General features: G+C 38.1%; 1 protein-coding gene and 1 long non-coding RNA gene across 5 annotated transcripts in view; both read left to right on the top strand.

The window, feature by feature from the left end:
• LOC147915629 (uncharacterized) overlaps positions 1–12409 on the top strand; it is a 135600-nt gene that overhangs the window by 78358 nt on the left and 44833 nt on the right. For all 4 annotated transcript variants that reach the window (XR_015554056.1, XR_015554053.1, XR_015554055.1 and 1 more), the window contains exon 4: positions 5584–5698. This is a non-coding gene — a long non-coding RNA (uncharacterized LOC147915629). The remainder of the gene's footprint in view (positions 1–5583; positions 5699–12409) is intronic.
• Positions 10183–11871, top strand: LOC101404149 (olfactory receptor 11A1-like). Its single transcript, XM_004441724.2, has one exon. The coding sequence runs from the start codon at positions 10415–10417 to the stop codon at positions 11369–11371; it is 957 nt and encodes a 318-aa protein (XP_004441781.2). The 5' UTR covers positions 10183–10414; the 3' UTR covers positions 11372–11871.

Raw genomic sequence — 12409 nt, 5'->3', positions numbered from 1 at the left:
GATGCTTCCATAGCATGGCTTGAGGAGCAGTGTGTAGGTCTGCACCGGGGATCCAATCCCTGAGCCCTGGGCCACCAAAGTATAGCAATGAATTTAACCACTATCTCGCAGGGCTGTCCCCACGTCTCAGCTTTTTTGCACTTAGGAACATTAGACAACACTTTAGCACTACACTTGGTGACCATTTCAGACCGTGAAATCACCAAAGAAACCCACAGAAAAACCCAAATTGTCGCAAACATAGTACCAAAGATGCCATGGAAAGGACATTAGTTTATAGTATGAGAGCTGAAACAAGAGAGCAGAAAGCTTCATTTTGTTCAACCTCAGCTGGGAACAAGCCCATCACATGATTCAATTTTTTTTTGCCATCTCCACAGGCTCATGTCCATGTCTGACTAGGAAAGTGCTGTCAATATTGATTTTGGGGTTACAAATACACTTTAGAGAATAGGTGGTTTCGCAAATACTGATCCACAAATAGCAAGGATTGACTCTCTTCGAATCTTCTCTACTGTTGTGATCTTTGGTGTTTTCCTTGCACTTGACATTGTTTAAAGTCATTTCATTTTCAGAAGGCCAGGGATTATGAATCATATGACCATTTTTGTTCATTCATCCATTCATGTATTTCTATTCATTCTTTCACTAATCATTTATGAAACAGCTACAATGTACTTGGGAAACAAAGATAAGTGGGATATACTACCTGTCCTAGATATTATTTACTTCTAGCTGATAGTCTAGTAAAGGAAAAAGCTAAACAGCAGGACCATGTAAATCTCTAATAGAAACCACAGAAAGCCGTGATTTATCTTGGGAAATTCTTGCTGGATAGAATACTATCTCTTTTGTGTGAAAATGAATTGCTATTCCTCAAGAATCTTTGGAAGATATGGAATAAAACAATATTTTGAGTTAGGTCCATGAGATACTACTGCATCCAAGACTCCTTTGATGCAAGCTGCCTAAGATGTCAGGGTGGGGTGTGGGGAACTAATAATCAGATAATATTACCAGGCTCTGGCTTGTGAAATATTCTAGAAACATGAGGGGACCCATGGGAATGTGTGCTTTCTTTTCCAAGTGGAATTATTGATGCAAATGGGGTATATATGTGACCAAACTCACAGTGATATAAATGGTTACCAAACTTGATCTTGAATTTAGCTGTTCTGAAGTGTCCCTTATTCAATTCTGAGAGTTTGCAAGATGTATTCTAGAATGAGCTTATCTGGCTATTCCTCCCCAGTGTATTCATTGTGTCTTCATGATTGTGCTCTATGAGAACACTGCCTGTCTCCTTTACTTAGCCATCCTCTGCAGAGGTTGACATTGCTTTCCCTACCCTGGCTGAGAGATTGGAGACCACTGTCTCTTGTACCTACTTTTCATAAGCAAAAGAACAGGTCATCCCAGAATTCTCATTCGTGAATCACTCCTGCCGTGATTCTTATAGGAGAAAATATAGATATCTTATAGGAGATAATTGTCTAAGTGTTCTTATAGGAGAATCACGGTAGGGTTAGTTTAATGGGAGGTATATATAATGCAGGTAATTATCTGCTATTATACTGTCTCATATGTACCTGAATGTCTTTGTCCATGATAAGTCTGGCCAAGGGTATACCACATCTCATCTGGAACTGCTCCTGACTTTTCCACATCTTTCAGTCTATGCCCGACTGACGCCAGGAGACCAAGGAAGGTGGAAATATATTTTTCATGCTAATATCTCATCTGCTTTTAAAGGCTTCATTTTCTGGCCCAGGCTTAATCTCTTACCAGGATGATTAACAATACAAACTTCTACAGCCCACAAAAAATCTTTGCTTCCAACCATGGGATTGTGGTCTGGACCTGCAACCTCAACAAGGCAATAAAAAGTATTTTGACAAAAATGTTTGTCAAATATCTCTCAAAATTAAGATTATTCAGACTCTCTACAGGAAACTTGATTCCTTTCTGAAGTGGTGTTTCTCTATCAGTTTCATATTTGGTGCAGTCTTGCTCTATGTTAGGATCATAAAATGACTGCCAACTATATTGAACTTCCTTCAATTTAGATTGTGTCCAGATGGTTTTGCTCACTAAGATTAATGTTTCTGATATCAGCCACAAACAGTGCTATGAGAAATAAAATTAAACAGTATATGTGAAATTGATGAGAGAGTATAAAATATTCAAGACTTGTTGTGTTCCCCAATCCAGACTCTGACAATGAGACTCTTCATTAGTTTGTATTTTACCAAGGGACTAAGTTGGAGTCATGACTGAATTCAGGCTTGTCAAGTCCACACTCAATGTACTTAGGTGTGGAGAACTGTTCTAGGTGCTGAAATTTTAAAAAATGAGGTTCTCTAAAGGAGCTTATATTTGATTGGACAAAGGACAATGTTTTCCTAATGCAGAAGGAAATCCTGCAATTAATAATAAAATTAATTGAAATGAGAATGAGTAAAGGTATGAAAATGTAAAACAAAAAAAGAAGTAAAAAAAGAGAAATAGAAAAGGAGATTCAATTTTTCATTACTTGTCAAGGAAATGCATATTAAAACTACAATAAAGTTAATGTGTTTACACATAATATTGGCAAATATTGAAGTGCATTAAGATTTAATGCTGGTGAAAAGTTTGTGGGTTTATTTCCATTTGCTTTTGAGAATAACAACTGCCTCTGTGGAAAGCAATTTGGACATATTAAAATTTTAAAAGTGCACATATTTTGAGCTAGGAATCACACTTCTGGAAATTCATCTGCTGAAATTGAAAGAATAGTAGGTAAAGATATACGGAATAGAATGTTTATTGAAACATTGTTTGTAATGAAACACATTGATAATAATCTAAGTGTTCATTTTTAGAAAAGTATTGAATTCATATTATATGTTATAGATTCAATACAGGTATTAAAAACAATGTACTAATTATATCAGCACCTATACACATGTCAGTGTGTATTTGTAAGTATATATTTCTACTCATGGGGAAATGTATAAAAGGATATACAATGGATTCTGAACATGGATTACATGAGGAGGAGCTGGAAGATGAGTGGATGGTTTGTGGGAGCAAAAGAAAAATATATGCAACAGGAAAGAAGAACAGGAGAAAGCCAAAAAGAAAACAACAAAGAAAGATTCACCAAAAAGGTAGCTCTAAATGCCCCCTGTGCCATGCACAATGTGATGCCACTTATATAAAATCATATGTTGTGTATATTTACATGAAAAAAGACATTTCAGGATAGGGAGATCTATATCTACTGCTTTTTAAGGAGTAGTACCCATCCATGATGTGTATAAATGTATAAGTCAGAGGGAGAACATCAAATACTGTATGATCTCACCCATTAAGTAGTAGATAATAACAACAACAAACACACACATAGAGACAGAGACTGGATTGGTGGTTACCAGAGGGGAAGGGGGGAGGGAGGAGGGGGAAAGAGATAATTAGGCACATGTGTGTGGTGATGGATTGTGATTAGTATTTGGGTGGTGAACATGAGAACATGATGTAATCCATGAAGAAATAGAAATAAGATGATGTACACCTTAAATTTATACAATGTTATAAACCAATGTTACTGCAATAAACAAATAAACAAAAAAAGTTAAAAAAATTTGTATACATATTGTTTAGCGCAAAAAGCAAATTTCATAGTAATGTGTATATTGTGAGTTTATTTTGGCAAAAGGAAGCATGTAAACTCTCAAATCAACCAATCAGCCAAGCAGTCAGAGCTAACCCCTGCTGTGTATGTGTGTGTATGTGTAATATGGTGTGTATGCATGTGTACCATCAGTTGGGTGTGATGTTTGTAGGGAAGAAAGAGAGAATATTCACTTTGTTTTAGAGACTACTATTTTATTTGCAGTGTTACAATAAGTATATGTGTATATATATGTGTGTATATATATATATATATATATATATATATATATATGCTTGTGCAAGGAAAAATATGTGAAGATTCATACCAGGCTTTTACATTGGTTATCCTGGGGGAGGGGGAGGAGAGATTAGAGGCATAATGATTGGGAGAGATGATAATACTTTTCTTTCATCTTTTTCCACTTGTTACAATATGCATCTATACTTTTGTAATTTGATAAATATAAAAGAAATTAAAAAAGAAAACAGTTTACGTGGTAAACTGTGAAACATAAAAAATTAAACTGGTAAAATTTTTACATGGTAAAAAGTTAAAAATGTACACAATGGAAATTATATCTTCCTACCACTCCAGATCCCTGGTACCCTTACCTAGAATCCGGGTGCAGCTGGAGTTAATAGTTTCTTGACTATGTACGTATAAACATGAGCGAGTGGTTTGTCGTTTTTTCACACAAATGGGAACATACTGAAGCACACTATTTTGTACCTTAGTTTTTCCATTAGCAAAATATCACGGAGATCTTTGGCATCTATGGAAATAATCATAGGGTATTAAGTTTGCATATGTTTGTATAAGTAAAGGAAAAATTATGTAAAGACAGACACCAACACCTAACAATGGTTCCGTCCGTTGGGTGGAGTGGTTGGAGGGAAGAAGGAGAGAATAATCTTATTTCTTTAGAGACCACTATTTTATTTGAATTGTCACAAAAAAGATGTACCATATTTATGATTTAAGCTATTGAATTAAAAAAAGTAGGGTGGCATTTACTGTTGGCTATAGACAGTGTGTCGTACAGTAGTTCAGAGAAGGCAGTTTTCTGTGTTGGTCTATTAGTCAGGGAGAAAGTGGGAGCTGAAGCAAGGGTCTGACTCAGATAGATGACAGAGAAGTGCATGAACATACTTTTGGGGATGAGAAGTCAAGGGATCAGCCTAATTTCTGTGGAGCATTCACAGAAGGGGAGAGTGGGAAACAAGTTGTCAGGCAGGCATTGGGGCATGGAAGATATTGAAAGGACACATAACTATTTGGATGTTACTTTGTGAAAACATGCCAGCATCCTTCCTCTTAAAGCAGGCCTGCTTTGATGATCTATATAAAACACTACTACCGAGGGCTGTGTCTATTGAAATAGTTGCCTGGGGTGGTGAGAGGGCCTGGAGGCTGTACAGTGGGGAGTAACAATTGAGAACAGTCTTCTGTGAGGACCACTATTGGTGGTGATGGTGGTGGAGGTTAGAGATGCTGCAGAGAACTTAGGAGAATTTTGTGATAGGTTCTGATAAAGAGACTGTGAATTGGAGGATGAGATGCTTGATGGAGACCTTAATCCCCATGGGGATGGAAAGGTGGCTTTCCATATGACTCCTGGTTTCTGCCCCATTTTTGGTCAAGCCCACAGTTCAGGAATCTCCTCTGGCAAAAGACAAGTGTCTCAGGGGGCTGATATTTCTTGTTCATTTAAGGCTGCCCTCCAGGCAATCCCTCATTGGTTCTCAGAGGCCTCTTCCCTCTGGGCGATTGTCAGCCCTCCCTTGTGACAAAGGGAAGGATCTACAATGAAAGGACAGAAGAGTCTGGGAGCTAGAAAAGGAGATGGAGAGTAGAGGAGAGAATGGCTCTGGGGAGTGGAGGGTGACAAGCATGCCATTTCTAACCAATGTCCTACATTATTTCAGATCGAGCTCAAAGAGGGAGGAAATTGAAGGGTGGAAACTTCAATATTCTCAAGTCTTCAGCAAATCTTAGCACATGTTTTCCTCTTCAGTTTTTTCTGTAGGATTGCTATTTCAGGTGAGTTTCCTATTTTTATATACTTTTTTATGATTTAGTTCATAGATTCTTTAAAAAAGCTATAGAATTGGTCTTTATAAACTTCTTTCCTCTAATCAGTAACACATTTCATTTAACCCAGAGAGTTAAAAAAGTCTCTTTTTCCAAGGTGTTTCAGGAAATCCCACAGTCTTCCTCTGGAATCTTAGTGTTGCTACTTCTTCCATTGGACCTTTAAGAAGTTGATTTTCAATCCTTCCTATCGTATCCCTGCTTCTTTCTTTTGTCTACTCTCTCCTGCAGATGGAGAACAGTAGATATTCATGAAAATAACTTTAGTTGGAGCATGTTTTAGAGTACAGCACCCTCACATTAATTTTTCATAATGGGAATTTATCTTCCTACTTTCTTGTAGAGTACCGGAACTGGGATACACTTAAATTCATGAAATTTTCTTTAAAAAAATTTTAAGTATATTTTTCTGCTTTATCATAGATTACCTGCCAAAGAGGTCTGAAGAGAGTTAACAGATTAAAATTAAAACTAAGTTAAAATTTATTCACAGTTTGCTTTCTGTTTATAAAAATAACATGCTTAGTAGACATTGCAAAATATATGAGAATAAATTTTTCTCACTTCCCAAACATACATTAAAATACATAGTTTGGTATACTAAATTTCTTCAAATATTTTTTATTGGAATTTCTTTAAGTTTTTTTCCAGAAATTGTGGTAATTTTGATGGAGGGCTCCCTGCTATGACTTTTACCTGTATAAAGTTGAGTCTGTGATTGTATGTTTTCAGAAAATTGACAGATATTGTGCAATATTTTAATTTCCCTATCAGTTAGTATGGTGAAATTCATCTTGATTTCAAACTCTTCCTCCATTACTTGGAGTCTTCTAACTCTAAATTCAGCTTCTTCCTCTATTCCGTGATCTCTCTGTTTCAAAGTAGATAATGGTCTCTTATCTGCTTAACGCTGCTGTTGCTATGTCTTTCCCATTTTTCTATAATCCTCACATCAAGTACCTTCTCTTTACTTTCCTCTTTCTCTCCACTCCCCCAACCCTTTGAAAAATAGGGTTGGGAATTCAGTAGTCTGAAAAGCCAGGATTATGCTATGAAATGTAAATAGTTTTCATATAAATGAACACTCTCAAGGACAATCTGGTTGTGAAGGTGGAATACAACCATATTTCCATGAACTTTGCTAGCAGATTCTGTGACCACGCACATACACATTTACCTAAATTAGGTGTTCAATTTGGGAATAGGAAGTGGAAATTTGTTTGTTTGAGGTTGACTAGCTCATGTACAGGTGGATTATACCACCTTGACCTCATTGAAAAAAACTTAATACCCTCAACTCCCATAATATTTGTATTTCACTCTTTGCTATCATTCTCATCTAAGCTGTTATTGTCTAACATATCCCTGGATAAAGCGGCATTGTTTAGTATCGTTTGGTGGCATAGTAAAGGTAAATGGTGCCTTGGGATATTGTAATGTGTTTGTTCTCTCTCTTCTCATATGGTGTGTGTAGGTGTGGGGCTGGGTTTTGCCAAGACTGAAGTCTTTGTGGTGCCCTACAGATTGCCACCCAGAGACATATACCTCTGACTGCTGCCCCTTCTTTAACCTCTTGCATTTGGAGGTGAATGGAACTTCCTTTCCTTTGGTCCTCCTGACTTGCTCTTAGCCTCATTCTACATTCCCTGAAATAGCCTCAGGAAAGTTGGAAAGAGAGTGAAGATAACATTGTTCCTTTGAACAAAGTCATGAAATGAATTGCAATGAGCACATGTCAGTTTCACAACAAAATCATTAAACTTATGTTTGTCCTTGATGCCCTGTCCTCTGCTCTACCTGTTTCTGGTTTCAGCTAGCTGAATGCTGTCATAGAAAAGAAGGATTACACTTTATTTATGACCTGGAGCCTGAATGAGTGGAATCTCCAGGAATGTACATCTTGATTCATTATAGGACAAAATTACTGAGTCAGTATGATCTAATGTTGTCACTGAATTCCTGGGGAGGTGGTGGTGGTGAGCCGTTTATTACTGGAGGTGTTCTAGCCTAGTTTGCACACCTACCTCTGCTCCCTGAAAGGAATGCTGTAGAAAGAATGGAAGCCTTGGATTGGGCTTGGGCCGGCTGTGTGGAGTCATTTCTTCTTTCAATCCAGGAGTTAAAGGAGGTCCACAGAAGAGTGCCAAATTCATATCACAAGGAACTACAGATGGGGTATAGGGTAAGGGAACAGATTCTAGAGGCAGGAGTTAGAGATGGTAACAGAGCCTGTGGGATTGTTAGGTCTACGAAGTACAGAACCCCTCTCTGATCACTTCACATGAGCTTGGTTATGGGAGAGGTGGTTTTCAGCATTATGTATTTGAGACTTCATCTTTTTTAGGACTTTGTTGAGTGTGGTGGACACAAGTTTTAATCCCTGTGATAAATAAACCAGCAGTCTTTTTGTGGGGGAGAAAGTGCGAACAATAAAATAATGAATGATCAATTCAAGGCAGCACACATTTGCGCACCACGTTTCAGCTGTGTGGAGTCATTCCTTCTTTCATCCTTATTGCCTTGGGTCTAGCTTCTTTAATACTATTTAAATGCAGGCTGAACCATGCCACTCTAGTGTTTAAAATCCTTCAGGTGTGCCTCATTGCCAACAGAATGGAGCTCTAGCTCCTCCTTGTAGCAGGAAAGGGCCCACATACTCAGGTCCTTGCCCACCTCTCTATCCCTATCTTCTGCCATTCTTCAGTCATTTCTAATGCTGCTTCAGCAGTGAATTTCTTTAATTTCTCTTGGCTATTTTGCCCCGACACCTCCTTTCCCTCCTCACATTCTATGCTGTTTCTTGCCTCAGTATCTATTTGTGGTTTTCCTTTTACCTGAAATGCCCTCAGCTCCATATTTTCCATTTTCCACAACAATCATTGATCACTTCAGGATCACTTCCTTTCAGTAGTACTTCTTCCAGGTTGAATTCCTTAACTCTCTTTTAGTGTATTGCAATTATCTGTTGACTGTCCATCTTCAGTACCAGATTGTAAGCTCCTTAAGAGCATGGACTGGTTTAATTTGGCCTAGTATCCTCAGCACCTGGCATGTCTTCTATATGCTAGATATATAGTGCGTGATTGCTCAAGAAATAGAGGGCTGGGCTCCTCTATTCTTATTCTATTCTCTAATAGAGAATATTCTTCTCTGTTAGTCAAGGAGGCTTCATGGAGATGAAACTGAAGCAGGGCCTTTGAATATTTCAATGTGGCAATAGGCAGGGGAGTGGGAAGTGGGATTCTATGCAAAGGATATTTTTGGCCTCAGGCAAAACTACAAAAGAGTATGCAGTGAAAAGTCTCCCACCTACCTTTGGCCCTCAGCCATCTAGTTTCCATCTTTTAACCAACTGATGTTCTAAGCTATTTGTATTAAAGAGAACTTATATTTTATGTGATAAGAAATGTAATTTATCCCTATTAAAACCATAACCTAGAAAATAATATTGTTAGGATTTGGTATGTATATATGCTTACATGAAAGAACTCTTTCTCTATATGTTTATGTATATGTCTATGCATTTTCTTTTTCTGTAGATTTTCCCTCTGGTCTTAATCATTTGATGCATTCTCATGTCTCAATATAAAAACACACATCCTTGGGGATAGCATATGAGATCTTCCCTGCAGGTACAAAGACCCATTTTCCAATCTCTAGAAGTTCAACTACACATCTTTGCTTTCACATATGTCTCTCCTGCCTGGAAGGCTCTACCCACTCCCCTGTCCTTTGCCTGGCCAACTTGTAAATATCCTTCAAAACTTAGGCTAAAAACTACCTTCTTCAAGGAGACTTCCTTGACCTGGATTCTCACACTCCTCTCCACTCCCGGTCTGGGTTTGTTCTCTCTCTGTTCCCACAGCACCTACACTTTCCCAGACATTATCATTTATCACATTTCCACTATAAAATCTTGAATAATTTGATGAAACTAGTATTTAAAGAAGACTATTTTGATAAGGGAGAGGGAAAATAGAGACTAGAAGGCTACATAGAAGGTAATTGTGCTAAGATAGCTGTGAAGAGGTTGTGAGATTAATGGATTGGTGGGATAGTGAGGAGGGAATATATAATAATTTTTCAGGGAAAAATTGATGAGATTTCACTGATTGAGGGATGAGGAATGAGAGAAAGTATTAAGATAAAGATGACTGTGATATAGTAAGCTTGGGAATCAAGGCAGAATTTCCAAACCACTCGTAGTGGAGTTGGTTGTGGAAGATACAAGAGTTTGTTTTTGATCATGCTGATTTTGAGCTGATGATGGGACATGCATAGAAGGCATTTGGAGGATATTGCATGGTTGTTCATGAGGAAGGTTATACCGCTGGTTATACAGATTAGGATGATGGAATTTATTATATAATAGAGATACTAGATTGAACTAATGGGGTTTAGGGCTCTGAAGACTGCAATTGTGAGTTCGGATAAACTCTCTTGAGCCTTGAAGATTATGCACAACTCAGGAATGCAGGGAAGGATAGGAGCTGGAGATGGAGTTAGCACGTAAAAAGAGGGCAGATGAGGACATGTGTAAGTGACACTTGTTTTGGAGACTCACTTTTATCTTTTTATTTTAGCCCTACTTATCTGAAGCTTGGTGGAGAAGATATAGAGCTGCACTAAAAGTTCTCCCTTAATCACTCCCCTGCAGAGACTTGGATGATCCACATGGAAATTGTCTCCATAGGAAACCAAACTATTACTGAATTTGTCCTCCTTGGTTTCTACGACATAGCTGAGCTGCATCTCCTTTTCTTTATTGCGTTCACTCTCATCTACACCTCCATCATCATAGGGAATATGCTAATCATTCTGGCAGTGGTTAGCTCCCAGAGGCTGCACACACCCATGTATTTCTTCCTGGCCAATCTATCCTTCCTGGAGATCCTTTATACCTCCACAGTAGTGCCAAAAATGTTGGAGGGCTTCTTGCAGGAGGCAGCCATCTCTGTGGCTGGTTGCTTGATCCAGTTCTTTATCTTTGGTTCTCTAGCCACAGCTGAATGCTTCAAGCTAGCTGTCATGTCATATGATCGCTACCTGGCAATCTGCTACCCACTCCGCTACCCACTCCTGATGGGACCCAGATGGTGCTTGGGGCTGGCAGTCATAGCCTGGCTTTCTGCCTTCATGGTAGGTGAGTTGATTGTGGCCCTGATGGCCCAGTTGAGATTCTGTGGCCCCAACCACATTGACCACTTTTACTGTGACTTCATGCCTTTGATGGGCCTGGCCTGCTCAGATCCCAGCATAGCCCAGATGACAACATTCACTCTCTCTGTGGTCTGCCTCACTGTTCCCTTTCGACTGATTCTGACATCTTATGCTCGGATTGTGGTAGCTGTGCTGAGAGTTCCTACTGGGGCCAGTAGGCGAAAGGCTTTCTCCACGTGCTCCTCTCACTTAGCTGTAGTGTCCACATTCTATGGAACTCTCATTGTCTTGTACATTGCACCCTCTGCTGTCCACTCCCAGCTCCTCTCGAAAGTCTTTGCCTTGCTCTACACTGTGGTCACCCCTCTCTTCAATCCTGTGATCTACACCCTGAGGAAGAAGGAAGTGCATCAGGCGCTATGGAGGCTTCTCTACATTAAGCAAACAGAGACACTAGACTGAAGGAGGATGGTGGTGAAGATTTTATTTGGACTTTGCATATCTCCATTGGGATGTCAGCCAGGATTGGTTGGGGAGGAATAACTTTGTTGTATTCTGATGTTTCCCTCTGTGAAATGTCCAAAGTTACTCTAAAAATGAGGATGGTAGAGGAATGATTTTCAAATGCTAACATTAAATTAAAAATTTTACCCTTATCTTTTATTATTTCTTTATTAAATAGGCAATGGATATTTAATATAGCAAATAGATATACAAAAATAGCAACACAAAACAAACCTAGAAATATTGGGCACTTGTGTTGTGTGTGTGTGTGTATATATATATATAGTTGTTGGTTTATGGAAGTTTGTAATCTGGCTTTCCACTGAATATTAGTTTTTGAACATCTTTCTATTTCAACAAGTATGTACTTGTTTATTCTTCTGGTATTTTTAGTATGGCTAAACATGATTTGTTAAAATGATCTTCTATTGTGGGATTTTTAGTTGTATTCAATTCTTTCACCATACCAACATAGTTTACATCCAGATTTTCCTATAATAAATTCTTAAGAGTTGAATTACCAGGTCTTAGGATATGTATATTAAAAAAATTTAAAGCTGAATGTATTTTATTTATTTATTTTTAAATTCTGTATTGTAGAAAATTTTAAACATACACAAAGTAGAGGGAATATATAACCCCCCATGTAGCCGTCATCCGCCTTCAGTATCCACATTTGCCAATCCTCTTTTAATTACCTATAGCTCCTTGTTTTCTGGAAAATTTTAGAGCAAATTCCAGATATTGTGTAAATATTGTGTGTGTAAGTACATATTCCATAGGCAAGTGTTTAGTATGCCTTCAGATCGATAAAGATATTTTTAAAAAACATGCCTATCTTGCCATTATGATTCTTAAGACCTGTATCGATATTTCCTCAATGTCATCTAATACGTAAGCTGTGTTCAAATTTCTCCAATTATCTTTAAGAAAATTCTTAAAATTAGGATGCAAGCAGGGTTCACATGATGTATCTTGTTCTGTTTCTTAGTGCCT

The sequence above is a fragment of the Ceratotherium simum genome, chromosome 13 (assembly GCF_057802395.1).
Source record: "Ceratotherium simum simum isolate JZ-2026a chromosome 13, ASM5780239v1, whole genome shotgun sequence".
Classification (NCBI taxonomy): Eukaryota; Metazoa; Chordata; class Mammalia; order Perissodactyla; family Rhinocerotidae; genus Ceratotherium; species Ceratotherium simum.
Note: the sequence above shows the minus strand (reverse complement) of the source record. Positions and strands in the feature narration are given on the sequence as shown.